We start from the raw sequence: 16,736 nt of genomic DNA, 5'->3' as shown, positions 1-16,736 counted from the left end.
GACTGACTGACTTCCCTTAACATAATGTTTTGAAGATTCATCCATGTTGTAGCATGCATCAATGCTTCATTCCTTCTCATGGACGAATAATACTCTATTGTATGGACCCACACAGCATTTTGTTTATTCACTCATCAGCTGATGAACATTTGGGTTGTTTCCGTATTTTGACTGTTATGAAAATGCTGTTATAGACATGTACAAGTTTTTCTGTGGACATATGTTTTTAATTCTCTTGGTTATATACCTAGGGGTGGAATTGCTGTGTTAGATGGTAACTCTATGTTTACCTGTTTGAGAAACCGCCAGACTGTTTTCCAGAGTAGCTGAACCATTTGACATTCAGGCCAATAGTGTATGAGAGTCCTGATTTCTCCACATCCTCATCAACACTTGTAATTATCTGATTTTTTGATTATAGCCATCCTAGTGGTGTGAAGTAATATCTCATGGTTTTGATTTGCATTTCCCTGGTGACTAATGATGTCAGATATCTTTTCATGTGCTTGTTGACCATTTTTATCTCTTCTTTGGTGAAATGTTTTATTCATACCTTTTCTCATTTTTAAATGGCTATTTGGCTTTTTATTATTGAATTGTCAAAGATCTTTATATATTCTAGATACAAGGCCCTTATCAGATATATCAATTGCAGATATTTTCTCCCATTTGGTAGGTTGACTTTTCACTTTCTTGATAGTATCCTTTGAAGCACAAAAGTTTTCAATTTTGATGGAGTTCAGTTTATCTATTTTTTGTTATTGTTGCTGCTCATGCCTTTGAGGTCATATCTAGAATCTGTTGTCAAATCCAAGATTATGATGATTTACCCTTGTGTTTTTTTATAAAGAATTTTAAAGGCATATGAAGCTTAACATTCTCCCAAATGGATTTTAAATATTACCTCATCCAAAACCTGCTCTACCCACAGCCTTCCCTGTCTCAGCAGAAGGCAACTCCATTGTTTCAGTTGCGTGGGCCAAAAATCTCTTTGAATCGTCCATAATTCCCCTCACAACTCACATCTATTCGTAAATCTGGTGGATTCTATTCTCAAAATAGGTCCACAATATAATAATTTCTCATCACCATTCCACTGCAGGCACTGAGGCTCAATAATCTCCTAATAAATTACTATGTGTACAGTCTATTAATATAGCAACTAGAGAGTTTTCTTTAAATAACTAAATCAGATTATTTTACTCCTCTGCTCAGAACCCTGTATTCGCTCCATTTTCATTTAGCATGAAAGCCAGTTACTACAAGAGTTAGCAAGGCCCTATACGATCTTGCCCCCACTTATCGTTATGTTCTCCTCTCCTTTATCTCTCTCCCTTGGTCGCTCACCCCAGCCACACTCCTTGCTGTTCTCAAACACCCTTGTTCGTGTCTTAGGGCCTTAGTTCTAGCTCTTACTTATGCCTGGAATATTTTCCTCCCAGATATCCACTTTGATAACTCCCTCATATTACCAAATACTTTGCTTTTCTCATACTTCACCTTATCAATGAAACCTTTCCCAGACTACATATTTAATAATGAAATCTGCAACTTTATCTTATTCCTGGCATCTAGACCTCATTACACATCACTTTTTTTTGGTTTGTTTGTTTATTTTTTTATTTTTAAGGACTTGTCACCTTCTGGAGTCTATCATTGAATCATTTATTTTATTGTTTATTGTGTAGACTATAAGGTCCCTAAGGTCAAGGGATCCATTTTATTCAATGCTAAATCCCTGGTACCTAAAACAGTACCTGCCTCAGTGTTGGTACTCAATAAATATTGTTGAGTGAATGGATAAATCTATTTAAAAAGAAGCAGATTTATTTTTTCATGTGGATTCAAATTACTATTTGGGGTCACTTACGAGCCTTAAGAACTTCCTTTAGTATTTATTTTTTTTAAGTGTGTCAGCTAGCAATGAATTTTCTCAGTGTTTGTTTATTTGGAAATGTCTGTTTTGCCTTTACTTTAAAAAGATAGTTTTGCTGATATCAGGTTCTTGGTTGACAGTTTTTTCTCTCAGTTTTTTGAACATGTCATGCCACTGCCTTCTGGGGTTTTTGATTTTTAATGAAAAGCTAGCTGTTAATTTTATTGTGCTTCTCTTGTATGTGACAAATCATTTTTATCTTGTTGATTACAAGACTTTCTCCTTGCCCTTGGCTTTCAGTATTTTACCATGATGTGTCTATTTGCAGATCTCTTTCCATTTATTCTACTTGGAGTTTGTTGAGCTTAATGGATGGGTAGATTAATGTTTTTCAATAAATTTGGGGATTTTCCTGCCATTACTTCTTTAAATATTTTTTTCTGCTCCTTTCTCATTAGCCTCTCCTTTCGATTACTCCCATTATACATATATAGATGAGCTTAATGGTGTTCCACATTTATCTGAGACTGTTCATTTTTCTTCATTCTTCTTTCTCGCTGCTGTTTGGATTGTGTAATCTCATAAAATTTGTTAAGTCTTTCTTTAGCTGGTTCAGATCTACTGTTGTGCTTCTCTTCTAAAAATTTCATTTTAGTTATTGTACTTTTTAACTCCACAACATCCATTTGATTCCTTTTTTAATAATTTATATCTATTGATATTCTTTATTTGATGTGACATTATCATCACACAGTACTTATTTTTTTAAATTATGGTTTTCTTTAGTCTTTCTTTGAACATATTTTTAATGGCAGCTTTGAAGTCTTTTTCTGTTAAATCTGAAATTTGGTTGCTCTCACAGTTTCTGTTGCTTGCTTTTTTTCTGGTGTGGGGGGCCATACTTTCCTGTTAATTTGCATGTCTCATTTTTTTATTGGAAACGGGATATATTTGATAATATATGTAGCAATTCTGGGTACTGGTCCAACCCCTCTGGGGCTTGTTATGATTTGCTTATTTGTTTGGTGAAGACTGGGTTATTTTAGTGGTCTTTTCCCACCACCTCCACACAGTGTGAACCCTCTGATGTTGCTTGTCAGAGGGTGCAGCCTTGGTTATGACCACAGTCACATTTGGATGACAATGGTTTTGGCAGGGCTTTCCTTGACTGTCTCTTTCCAGGACCACACCCAGCTGTTAAACTTTATTAATTACCATCTGATTACTCTATTGTTTTCAATGATGCCCTGGGGTATAAATTTGCTCCACAGACTGGTCCAATTATATTAGGGCTCTATTGAAAGGACAGTTCTTGAGAACAGCACTTGAGATTTGCTCTTACCCCAGAAGGGCTCCTCCCAGCTGTCTCTTTACCGTGTTCTCACCAGAAACTTCTCCAGCCTGCAGTTTAGCCTGTACCTCCAGTTAATCCACCTGTCTTCTTCCAAGTCTTTTCAGCACAACTTTCACTGTTTCTGAGAGCACCCTTAGTCTCAAACTTCCTCACACTCTGTTGCAAATAAAATAATTTTCTCTGGGAAGAGATTCAGAGCTCTCTGTTTTATGATCTGCTTCTCCCCCAGGCAAAATCTCTGAGTCATAGTTCTGGTGCTGGAGTTGGGAACAGTGATGTGTTTCTCTGTGAGTATCACTTCCACTTTAGGAGCTGAGCACTCGGTAAAGAGGTGGTGGTAGCCTCAGGTCTTCTTGGCTTGCTTCTTCCAGAGTATTAACTGATGTTTTACAAGCCAGGGCAATGGCATCAAGGCCCCAGTATTCCCAATGGTGCTGCGTTCAAGGTGAAGCCCCTGTTCCATGAGTGGGGAATAGGTGGAAGAAAGGAGGCCTACTTCTTGGTTGCACTCATCTAGAATGTAGCTTTAGCAACAGGTAACTGGAGGCAGGATGAGAAATGATGATGTCCTGCCCCTTTCAGGCATACAACCCCCAAACTGGGAGCTTGGGGGTGAGGGAGCCCTGCGTTCTTGGCTGCACCAGTCTGGTATGGAGTTTCTCTCTTACTGATTTGGAAGAGGGAGGGAGAGAGACGGCAGGTATTAGTTCAAATACTGCAAACTCTCACTGTTCTTACTGAGTTTTAGTAGATCTTCAGCAGATGATTTTTCATTTGCTGTGTGCCATTAGGACCATTTTTATAGACTTTAAATGGTTGCTTTAAAAAATAATTTCCCCCAGTTTCACTGGAGAATGGGTCCATGGATCTTCTCAATCCAGAAGTCCACTCCACATCATCAACTTACCCAGAATTCATTCTGTCCAGTGCTGTGTATTTATCCTATGTGAATGTGGCAGTATGACCTCAATTAAGAAGATACTCCCTTCTCTTTCTGGAAACATTTTAAAATTAGTGATCTATTTCTATCCTTTTTTTATAAGTCAAAGATTCCCCAGCAGGTAGTCCTTGGCTAGCTTGGATACTTTGGTCCTGATGGTTTGCAAGACTGGAGATACCAGAGTTTCCCAGTCTTTGCCATTCTGACCAGATACCTAGCAAGCTGCAACCTTAGATGATGTTTCTAGGATTTGACCTGTGCCATGTGCCGAGTGCCATAATCTGAGGACATCAAGGATGATTCCATGACAAGGACTGAGCTTTATCATCATCCTCAGGGGGATTTTCTGTACCTGCATGTGTGCTGGGTGCTAGATATATAGGAGTAAAAGGAAAGGTGAAGTTGTTGCCCTGGAAGAAATTCCTTTAGTGGTAGAAACAGCCATGTGAACAGAGAAAGATACTACAGTAGGAGAAGTGAATAATGTGATGGCGTCACAGATGAGGAAGACCTACATTAGTTTTACCCATGTACCCAGTTGCTGACATGTAATCCAGGTCTGAAGAGGTGATTAGGAATGATCAGGAAAAGAAGGGGAGTGTTTTAGGTGAGGGAGTAGTAGCATGTACAAAGACATTAGACTGGTGAAGAGTCTGGTACTTTCAGGGAATTTCATGTAATTAATTATCCTTGGGGATGGGAGAAAGTGGCAGTTGATGTGGCAATGAAGACAAATAGGGGCCAGCCCAGAGATGGTTGCATAAGGTTATGAAATTTCTATTTTAAGTGGAGCTAAAGCTTTCAAAGTAAGAATCATAGAGAAGAATAGAAAAGACCATAGAGGTCAGTAGGTTACTGTGCGTTGTCTTATTTATCTCTATTGCTGGTCTCTTGGTACGTGGCCTTTATATAGCAAACACTTAGGAAATATCTATCTTCTGTTTCCTCTAAGGGTCTCCTTTACATATGAGAGATCAGTATCACTTTAATACTAGGCTCCAGGATTACACATTCTTAGCACCTTTATATTTCTCTTATAATATGAGTATTAAATATATTAATATTTAGGAAAACTTAATTTACACATAGGAGAGCTTATTTTGTGCCAGGAACTGTTCTAAGTTCTTTTTGTGAATTAACTCATTTATAATATTCTCAACATGAGGTTTTGTACTATGAAGTTTTGTACTATGTATTACGTATCTCCATTTTACAAATGATGTGCATGATACACTGAAAGTGAGTGACAGAACTAGGATTCAAACCCAGGCATCCTGTTTCTAGAATCAAACTCTAAACCATCATGCTGTACTGTGGGCCCTAGCTAAATATCTTTGCTTCAGACTTGCTGACAGTTTGGGGACCTTTTTCTTTCTTCTGTATAGTAACAATGTTCATTGACTAACTATTGTAAGCTAAGCACTCTGCTGGGTGTTGTAGGGCAAACTCAAGTGAGAGACATTCATTCCGTTATTTAATAACTACATATCCTGCTCTGCTAGGTCCTATGCTTAGAGGTGAGTTTCTGGAGCTAAATCAGTTATTCATGTGGGTGTACCAGAGAATTTACAAGATGCTGGGTAAAGAGATAAATGACAAATAAAATACAGTTTCTGTACTTGTATTTGAGTTTATTAGGGAGAGTGAGAGGGGGGTAATTAAATAGTAATTTTAGTGTAATGGCCTAAGTATTATCATAGATGTGTACGCTGAGAACTGAGAGAACAAATAGGAAAGTGCAATTCCCTTGCCTGGGAGAGGTCTGGAAAACTTCACAGAGGCAGTGACTTTTTCTTTAGCAGATAAAGAGAGGGAGAAAACATTTTAAATGCAGTATCCTGTGTAAAGGTTTAGAGGTATAAAAAAGCTTTTTCAAGGAGTCTGAAATGGCGTGATGTGTCTAGAGCAAATGTCGGCAAACATTTTCTGTACAGGGCCAGATAGTGAATAGTTTAGGCTTTGTTGGCCACACAGCTTCTCACAACTCAGCTCTCTGCCTTTGTAGTATGAAAGTAGCTATAGACAGTACATAAATGAGTGTTGCTGTGTTCCAGTAAAGCTTTGTTACAAAAACACGCAGCTAGCTGGATTTGGCCCATGGCCGTAGTTTCCTGATGCCTTGTCTGGAGTTGTAGATAATCTGGGAGGGAGGGAGAGTGGCCAGGGTGCTGACTGGGAAGTTAGTTTATGGGCCAGATTGTAAAAGGCCTTGAATGCAAGGCCAAGAAGCTTTATCCTGTAGGCAATGGGAGTCATGAGATTTTAAGGAAGTATGTTGGAATAGTTAGAGTTGTACGTTACAAAGGTCATTCTGGTGACGGACTGGCAGAAGATGTACCAAAGTAAGTGTGATGTGACCATCCACTCCCTGCCCTCGAGCAATAGCTTCTGATCTCACTGGAGACAGATGTTTCACCCCTGAGACATCCATGTCCCAGCACTCTGTATAAATGACATTCAGAGCTGTTACCGCTAACGTGTGGGTCCTTGCTAGATGTTCAAGAGCTGAACCAGAGCTGGGAAGCTTCTCAGATCTGGGGCATGTGTCTTGTGGGTTCTAAATATTGTGTGAGTGGTGACATGGGAGTGAAGGGGTTGTGGTTTGGTTTGGAAGACGTGGAAGGTGCGCAGTGGGGAACAAGGTTGGAAAGGGGAGGGAGGAATGACTAGTTCTAAGGAAGAACCCAAAAGACCTGCCCAGATTCCTGCACCCAAAGATGTGCTGCTCCTCTTCTGGTTTCACGTCAGTGAATTCTGTTCACTGATGGAGTTGGCCAGGCCTGTTTTGTGGGAATTCTAGAGAGATGTCTCCTCTCCTCTCTGCTCTCACCCACACCCCTTCACTACGGCTTAATACTTGGGATGGGGTTGCATGCTTGTGTCTCCGCCAGGAAGATCACTTTTATGAGCTCATAGGGCTAAATATATCTAGTGACAGCTGGTACCTTGGCTCTTCAGAGAGCTATTAAGCTGCATCTCCAGCCAATGCTGCATTCCCCATGGTAAGGCAAGACTTTTAGGGAGCCTCCTTAGACCTCCTTGAGAGAAGAGCTGCTTGTTCTGAGTCTGAAATAGTAAATCCTTGTGGAGCCAAAAGTTGCCTCTTTGTTTTGTTTTCGCTTTTTGTTGCTTTTAAACTTGGTCTTAAATCAGAGTTTAGCTATTAGCTGGATATGGGACAGTCAGTGTTCAGGGTAATATGGTGGTAATACCTCCCTCGAGTACATTGAACATCAGAGTTCTAGTTCAGTACAGCATTCTTATATGCTATACAAATTGAACCTATGTTTAAAAATCAAAACTGAGTAACTGGGACCTTCTCTCAGAGGTATATGATTTGATAGGGGAGGTGACATGTAATATACACAGGGGAGCACAGGTATATACATGGGAGCACAGAAAAGTCACCTTTGATCGAGAAGCTTTTTCTCTTACTTTCTTTCATGTCCTATCTCCCCCTCCTTCCAGTAGTCATCACAACTAACATTCAAGTTGTGCTTTAAAACTTACAGAGTGCTTTTGTGTCCCTGAGGAATCACAAGCTCCATGCTTCTGAAGGGCTGGGGGGGGTACCATGACTGAGTACCGTGGGCTGTATAAATGCACATGCAGAAATCTGGGATGGGGGAGCTGTGGCAAACTGGAGAGCACATGACATGCCTCTTCAGAAGGGGATAGCTGCTGCTCTGGCAGATTGTCGCCAGGTAGATATGTGAACCCCGGAGTGGTACTGGGGGCAGGGTCCTGAGGACCTCATTGTCTCCCGCAACACCGACTCCCCCACCTCCCAGCTGCCCCGAATTACAACATATATAATATTCTTTGATGTGGAAAATTGATTTTTTTCTTAATTTTAAGTAAAATGTGAATAAAAACGTCTCATAAAATTTTAAACGTTGCATTTTAAAATGAATTTGTATTGAACAATCTATCTAAAAATAATGTGTTTGTTATACAAACACAGCTTCATCACAAGTCCCTTAGCCACTACTCTCCCTTCCAATCAAATTGCTGCCCTTAAATCTCTTCTATTTTAAATTCTAAAGTTGTCACTGGAGTTCAGTGCTCCTAGATCTTTTGATTTTTTTTTTTTAAAGATAGCCTGGAAAATGGGACTGTTTTTTGTAAAGTTTCTGATTTTTAATCATAGGTTTAATTTATAAAATGCTCTGCAGGCCATTAAAAGACACATGCCAAGGCAGTTTATGACTTGTGCAAACAGGTCTCATTTAATCCTTTTCACACTCAAATGAGAGGGAGAATTCTCCCTCATTTTGAGGGGAAAAGAAGCTCAGAGAGGGTAAGTAGCTTGCTCAAAAGTCACACAGGAAGTAAGGGGTCTGTGTCTACAGGTTCTGAACTCTGTCATACACTGCCTTCCCGACTCTTAAGACTTGACTGTTGTAGCGTCACTTCTTTATTCTCTAAGAGATTCCAGTCAGCACTAGATCCTTCAGGTCAAGTTTTATCAGCCCACACTCCACATTTGGCGCCATCTTCTTGCTGGCCTGATTTTCTGTCCCACACTCCTTTGCATGCTTTGTGGCACCAGTAGAGCCTGTATTTGAGCCCCTGTGCAAATCCTTTTTGTACTTTCTTCCCATGAGCCTCTCTGCTCTCCATATATACTTCAGGGTTCAGACTTCTCTATAAAAGCAGTCTATTTCTTGTTGGTTCCTTAGAAGCAGCTGGTATGTCTCAGATGTTTCCTGGTAATGGCAGAACATCCCCTTCCTTGGAGATTTTGGCATCTTTGCTCCTAAGGCCTGCATGTGTTATGTGTTTCTCTAGTCTTAGATTAAGAGCCTAAGAGGGCCAAAGTAGGGTATACTTTAAAGGACCTGATGAATCAAAACTGAAACAATTAGGAGAATTACAGAATTGATCTCTTTAAAATATATCCCAAAGCTGGCAACTCATTACCCCCACACTACTGCCTTGTTTCAAGCCACCATTAGCTGATACCTAGATTATTGTAATAGCCATCTGACTGGTTTCCCTGCATCTGCCCTTGTCCTCCTATCGTCTGCTTCTCAACACAGCATTCAGAGAAATTCTTTTAAAAATGTAAATGTGATCATGTTGCATCTCTATTCAAATTCCTCCAACAACTTCCGTGTCCGAGTGAAAGTCAAAGTCCTCCTATTGGCCTACCGGTGCCTTTGTGATTGCGACCCTGTAGCTTCCCTGAGCTCCTTCCTACTAGTCACCACCTAGGCTCTTTTCTCCTTTGCCATTTTGGCCTCTTGGCTGTGCCTTGAACATACCAAGTATGTTCTTGCCTCAGGACCTTTGCATTTGCCATGCCTGTCCCTGAGATTCTCTTCTTCCAGTCATTCTGCTTGCCTTTCTCTAACATCTTCAGATATTTGCTTAAAAGTCAACTTCTTGATGAGACCTTGCTTGACTAATTAAAATGATGAAACATTGATATCACTGCGTTGGCATTCATTATTCTTTTTTCCTTCTTTAAAGAAATTATTGTCTGTTTCACACAAATAGGATGTTAGTGTCACCAAAGTCTGTGTGCCTGATGCTTTGAAAGGCCAAACTCAAAACGCTAGAATATGGAGTAAGGAAAGGTTTATTGATCAGGAAGGCATCAACCGAGAAGGTGGGAGTCCTCATCCTGAAAGTTCAGGCTTCTTTTATGTCCAGGGAAGGGAAAATGGGAGGGGCTGTTTTTGTAAAAACTTAAGCCAGAATTCCTCTAATTATTATTGTGTCTAAAGCAGGAGCTATTAGCTTGAATGCCTTGGGAACCACAGCAGGCTTGAAGCAGTTAGAGTCTGAGAGAAAGCTAGCATTTCACTGTTACATTAGCTCAATGAAGACAAAGATTTGTATCTGTGTTTTTTTTGTGTGTGTGGGTGTGTGGTTTTTTCTTTTTTTTAACCACTTATTGCATTTCTAATGCCTGGAACTATGCCTGGTACATAGAAATCTTATATTTGTTAAATAAACAAATGAATTTCTGTCCCCAGACTGGCTGTCTCAGACTGCTTGTGACTGCATCTTCTCTGAGGTGTCTCAGTGTCTGATGTGTAAAGTCTAGTGATCTCATCATGTAGGTCCCCCAGCAAGAGCAACCAGACTCTCAATAAAATTAAAATTGTTTTAATATTATTCATTTTGAAAAATAAGCAGAAATATTCTGACAAGAAATATTCTGAAATAGGAGAGCTCTGGGAAGAGCGGGGGGTGGTCCAGACATTAGAAAAAAACTTTTTAAAGTATAAAATAAAATAAAAAGTATAATAAAAATCAAGTGCTAGCACAAAAATAGAAACGAAAGAATGAAGAACCTAGAAATATACCCCACTCCATATAAAGACTTAATTTATTATTAAATCACAAAAAGGAATGAAAAATAATTTAATGAATGGGACTGGGGTAACTGGATGGCAACTTGGGAAAAAAATGTTAAGATTCACAACTTACAGCATAATAAATTGAATGTCAGATGGCCTAAAAGGCTGACTATTAAAAAATCAAGAAGTACTTTAATCAGTTTACTTTTCTAAGAACTGACAAAAATCTTGCTCTGGGCTCTTCACCTTGTCAACTACTTATCCTTATTAAAAAGCAGATCCTCTCAACCATTTCAAATGAGATTGGACAGCTGGAGAATCTAACCCTCAAGTGTCAGAGGGACTCCGAATTTTGTTGTTGCCAGAGGGCACAAAGAGCTGTTAAACGCATGTATGTAAGGCCAGCTTGGCTTTTATGGCCTCATCTAACCAGAGGTCTTGACTTCCCCACACCATTCTAGCCTCTGTGGGAGTGTAGCTAGACCATCATCTATACCCCAGGTAGTAGGTTGAATGTATTAGAACTGCCCTCCAATATTAGCCATTAGCTGCATGTGGCCATTTAAATCTAAATGTTTAAAAAAATTCAGTTCTTTAGTTGCACAAGCCACATTATGAGTGCTCAATAGCCATATGTGCTTAGTGGCAACTGTTTGGGCCAGGACAGATGTTGAACTTGTCCATCATTGCTGGAAGTTGTATTGCACAGCGCTACGTTATAGTTGTGGACATTGCCAAGTTCCTGTGCTCAGCAGCCTATACTCTGACTAGGTTGAGAAGTTACAGTATGGGCTGTCTTCAAACTTCTCTCTTGGGTCATTAAACTCAGATGTCTTAATGTTTGCAAAATCCAGGGAAGGCAACCACCTCTTGATTATGGGTCTAGGGAATCTGGGACCATACTGTCAATCATCTATTCATTTAGTCAATAACATTTACTGACATTCCTCTGGGTCAGACCCCTTCCTGGACCCTGGGATAAAGAAAGATGGATAGGAGGACATTTCCTGAAAATCCTATAAAAATGTCCTCTTGTGAGAGTAGTGATCAGAATTGCATATTTCTTTGATGTTTGAGGCTCTGTGGAAAGCAGTGATCAGTGTTCAATCCTGTGCATACGAATGAGGTTAAGGATCAGGCCGATTGAGTATCTATGAAGTTAATTACCAGTTAAATTTCTAAAAGCTTTGATTTCTTTTGTTTTTCTTCTTTCTTGTAAGGGTATATTATGAAAAGAAATACAGATAATTAAAGGACAGCATAGGCAGTGCAGGGGGACTATAAAGTCAGGTATCTTGAGTTGGAATACTAACTCCATAATTTATCAGCTGTGACCTTGAGCAAATGTTTCATTCATCTAATGCTCTATAACTTCCCTCCAAACTTAGTGGCTTTAAAATAGCAACAACATTTATTTGGCATGTATTTGCAATATGTGCATGGCTCAGCAGGGATAGCTTGGTATAAGGTGAAGTCACTCAAAAACTAGGGGCTGGAATCACCTGAAGTCTCAATCACTCACATGTCTGACTCCTAGGCTGGAAGTCTCACAGCTGGGGCTGCTCAGATATCAATCTCTACCTCTGTGTGGTCTTTCTATATAATCTCTTCAGTGTGGTGACTTTAGGGTAGCCACACTTCTTATGTGTTGGTCCAGGAGTCCCAAGGCATATGTCCCGAAAGGGAGAAAGCCAGATGGACTCTGTATTGCCTTTTCTAAACTAGCCTTGGAAGTCATTCAACATTACTGCTGCACATTCTGTTAGGAGATGAGTCATTAATGTCAGTGCATACTAAGGGCAGGGAAGTTCACCTTTTGGGGAGGATTATCAAAGAACTGTGAACATACTTTAAAACTATCACAGTAAATAATTTAACCTCTCTAAATAAACTTAATGCAATTTGGGGCTAATTGCATTATCTTTGAGAATATTACTGTTCTCATTTGTAAAATAGGTGTAATTCATGGGTTGTGAGGATTAGATGAGAAAATACTGTAGAAGTTCTTGGAATACTGTTTAGTGTATAAATAAGTGCTCAAAAATCATTAATTCTTCCTCCCTTCTTTTCTCTTCTAGCTTATTGAATTCCAGTTAACTTTCATTTATTATCTTTTCATAATTTAAAAAAATGAGGAAGGAATTCCTTATTCATATTTTTAAAGTTTTTCAAGTGAAGCATATAACAAAGAAGAAAAGGCTGTCTAGTTGGCAGCTAGGACTTAGGCCCATGGAAGGGGACATGAGTGACATGATACACTTGTGCAGTGGGTAGACGGGGCGTGCTGTGGAGAGCTAGATGACCTCCATGCAGATCAGGGTGGGCTGGCTCCCAGGTGTCTCTTGTGACTTGTGTGCTTTTCCCTTGCAGTTCCTGAGGGAAGACCTCAATTACCATGACCCAACAGTGAAACACAGCACCTTCCATGGTGAGGATAAGCTCATCAGCGTGGAGGACCTGTGGAAGGCATGGAAGTCCTCGGAAGGTAATAGGCAGCCTGGTTGTCAATCCTCGTTGCTGGCAGGTTCAGAAAAAGAGAGAATAAGATGGGCAGCAACTTGGCCTTAAAACGTTACGAGTATAAAATGCTTAGTAAAGAGCGAATTATTGAAATGGTTCTACATACAGTTGGTTATAGTCACTCTGCTGGGGATGGGGGGGAAATGCTCCAGAGTTGGGGCTGTTTGCTAGAATTATAATTGAATTCCATCCTATCCCTACCCCTCTGCTCACTAGCTTCTCCACTCACCCACCCCTACTTTCTGTTGTGTCATCTCCAGAGATAGGGAGCTTGCTGGCCTTTTGAGGCAGCCCCTTTCTTCTGTGGCTCCCCACTTGGTTCAGCTTTGCTGAATCCTAGGTGATTCAAACATTGGGTGGAAGTAAGATGGTCTTTCCCTAAGTCTTCTCCTCTAGGTTAAATAGCCCTAGTTCTTTGAAGAAAACATGTTTTCTCAGCTTCCTCCTCATCTTGGTTTTCTGCTGGTAAACACTTCTGTTAATATCATTCTTAGGTCATGGCTCCTAGAGTTGAACGCAGACCCCCAGGTGTGGGCTGGTCAACAAAGAATTGAGCAGGACCATCAGCTTCTCAGTTCTGGACCCTGTGCGTCTGTTAATGCAGTCCGATTAGACACTGGGGCCTTCAGCAGTCACGTCACTCTGTGGACTTATGTTTAACTTATTAAATAAAAACTTTAGATGTTTTTCATGTGTAAAACTGCTAGACTATGGTTACCATTTTTTCCTGGAGCATTTGCTTCAGAGTTCTGAGTAACAGAGCATATCTAATTGTGTGAGGACTTGAGAGGGAAAGGAAAAACAGGGCTGTTTGCACCTGTGGCTAGAGCTTCCTTTGATATTAACAAGATTGGAAGCAGTCTCTTCCCTACTCTGCGGTAGGTCTTGATGCGGAGACTGATTGAACGTAAGTGACCACCAGGGTCCCTGTTCTGCCCATGAGGAGCCTCAGGCATAGCTTTATAAAGTTGCTGTTCGTTGTCATGCATTTAGTCAATAACGGAGGCAGAACTTAGACCTGGGCCTTCTGCTCTCTAAGCCAATGCTTTCTCATACCATCTTGGTTGAAAGCACCAGTCTGGTGGTAGAGAAGACAAGTTTTGGTAGGAATGAGGTAGTTTCTATTTTTGTATAAATTGTTACCTAGGATGATAGAATTTTAGATTTGGGAGAGGGATCGTCTGTATTGTAGATAAGGTAGCATTAGATTTGAAGCAGGAAGACTTGGATTCTAATCCTGGTTCTAGGATGGGCAGGCTGATAATTCTTGTTAGCTCTGTGTTTTTATCAGTTTAGAAGAAGCTTAAGTTCACTCTACAGACAGCTTTCTGGAAAGTTTGAGAAGCTGAGTTCCTTGTGGGGCTTTTGTTTAATAGCTTCTGAGCAACTCGGGCTGTCTACTGATGAGAGATCAGCAGTGAAACGATCTTTGGAATTATACCAGCACTGCCAGGAAAATTCTTCTATTAGGACCATTTAATTTTAGTTTACTTCTTTTTCTGTAATAACATGAGGACATGGCGCCTGGGTTTTAAGAGAGGGTTTCATAAGTAGGAACTTAGAATGAAAGATGACAGGGAGAGCATTCCTGGCCTTATCTGAAAGCTCACACAGAAGTAGCTTGGAAAGGAAAGTGATCAAGAAAGGGCAGAAACAAGGGGACTAAATCATAATACTAGAAAACAGCCCAAGACAATTTTCTGCTAAGAACTTTATTTCTGGACTCAGCAACTATTTGGAACACTTCCAGTTGTGTTCTAAATGAGAAGAAGTTGGAAGACAGTGGGGTAAGTTTTCAGAAGTTGGTTCCCATTGCTGATGAGCAGAAAAAACATCCCAATTGTAAACCAAAATTAATTTTAGACTGTAATAAAGAATTAAAAGCATTTATTTGAGCCAAAGGAGGTGCAGCTCAGGAGACATAGATTCAGGCAGCAACCTAGATTATGTTCCCCTGAGACAAAGGGGAGGCCGTCTTTTATAGATAGCGAAAGTTCCCTGCCCAGGTTCCTAATCAGGTCCTTTTTATGTAAATGAGGTATCCAAATCGTGCAGTTCTGATTGGACAGGGCAGGTCTCAGTCCATTGGTAGAAAGACAAAACCAGGGCTTCCTTGCAGTTGTTGACTCAGATGGCATAAACAAGTGGGGCATAGTGCAGGAAGCCCAGCGTTCAGTCTGAGGTCCTTCTCCCGTATAGAGTACCTGAAAAGCCCCTGTCAGCAAATGGCCACTAGGCTCTTGTTATTTATGAAATTTGGGCCCTGCGTTGACTGTGGGGAGTCCATGTCATTAGATAAATTCCTTCTGGGGTTCAGTCACATGAATCTTTCTTCTCAGGCCTATACAATGCACAGTGAACGTAGCTCACAGCTAAGCTGAGAAGTGATATGTTCTGAACCATTTTAGGATTTGCTTACCATGTGTCTTGCCTGGTGGATGGACAAACTGAAAGTGAGAATCTTCTCGTATACTAGTCCTCCCAACTATTTGCTTCATTTTTCAGAGCGAGGCTCCTAATCTCTCTCAAGTGATGATTTCCAGAGCTACAAAAAGCATATGGCGCTGGCTGAAACCGGCTAGTCTGAGTTTTGCTGGGTAATGTAGAAATCAACAGTGTTGATTTGTGTTCAGAACATTACTTGGCTAATGTCAGTACCATCTATGTGAGTAGTGTTGTTAAGATTTCTGACTAATTGTGGGAACCAGCATTTTCTCTGTGTTATTTAGATTTTAGCAGAAAATCCTGAGACTCTCTACATTAGCCAGCTCTGGCTTTTGTAGCTCAAAAATTACTCTAATATTTACATTGTGTTTGGTATGTGTTAGGCACTGTTCCGAGTGCTTTCCATATAATAATTCCTTTATTTCTTACAAAAACCTTCCAAAATGTAAATGCTGTGATTTTGTATTTAGTGTATTTTCCCATCTCCATTTACAGATGAAGAAAATGAGGCAGAGAGAGTGATTCAGTGAAATAATGTAATGCAGTTCTGTCACTAACTACCCAGAGTTAGTGCTGACTTCACAAGTTAAGGGCACAGTCCCCTTATTTCAGACATCACACCAGCCATACGCTATGTGTTCCCAGGCCAACAGTGCGCTGACCAACTGGCTACAAACCAGAGATTTCCATTTTCCCCTCATGTTTGATAGTTTGTTAAATGATTTACAGAACTCAGGAAAGTGCTACATTTATGATTATAGTTTTATTATACAGGGTAAAAATTAGGAGCAGCCAAAAGAAAAGACTTACAAGGTGAGGTCTGGGAGCGTTTTGAAAGTAGAGCTTTTGTGTCCTTTCCTGGTGGAATCAGGACATACCATCCCCGTGGGCCATCAATCATCAATATGTTTGTTAACCAGAAAGCTCAACTGACCTTCAGTGTGCAGAGTTTTTATTGGGGTCCTATTATGTAGGCCTGATTGAATCTTGGCCACAGGATGGAACTCAGTCTCCAGCTCCCTTTTCCTCCCCGAAGATTGGCCTGATATCTGTCACCTGACTCAGAGCCCTAATCCTTTAGTCACTGGTTGGTCTTTCTGGTGACCAGCACCCATCCAGGATTATCTCATTAGAATGAACTCAAGTGTGATCCAAGGGGCCCATCTGAATAACAAAGATACTCCTATCACCAGGGAAATAGACTGAAGATAAAGACCAGCCAAATTCTTTATTGTACAACATAAAGTGATTAAGTGGGGAAGAGCCGAACTAGCATGGCTGAGGAAGGAT

At 40.4% G+C, this 16,736-nt stretch overlaps 1 protein-coding gene across 7 annotated transcripts in view; it reads left to right on the top strand.

Moving 5' to 3' along the window:
• STIM1 (stromal interaction molecule 1) overlaps window positions 1–16,736 on the top strand; it is a 181,205-nt gene that overhangs the window by 105,246 nt on the left and 59,223 nt on the right. For all 7 annotated transcript variants that reach the window (XM_081062329.1, XM_081062334.1, XM_081062331.1 and 4 more), the window contains exon 3: window positions 12,852–12,966. In XM_081062329.1, the coding sequence (XP_080918455.1) occupies window positions 12,852–12,966 (115 nt within the window). The remainder of the gene's footprint in view (window positions 1–12,851; window positions 12,967–16,736) is intronic.

The sequence above is a fragment of the Rhinolophus hipposideros genome (genome assembly GCF_964194185.1).
Source record: "Rhinolophus hipposideros genome assembly, chromosome: 10".
NCBI lineage: Eukaryota > Metazoa > Chordata > Mammalia > Chiroptera > Rhinolophidae > Rhinolophus > Rhinolophus hipposideros.
The sequence above is the reverse complement of the archived record's forward strand: the minus strand, read 5'-3'. Positions and strand labels throughout refer to the sequence as shown.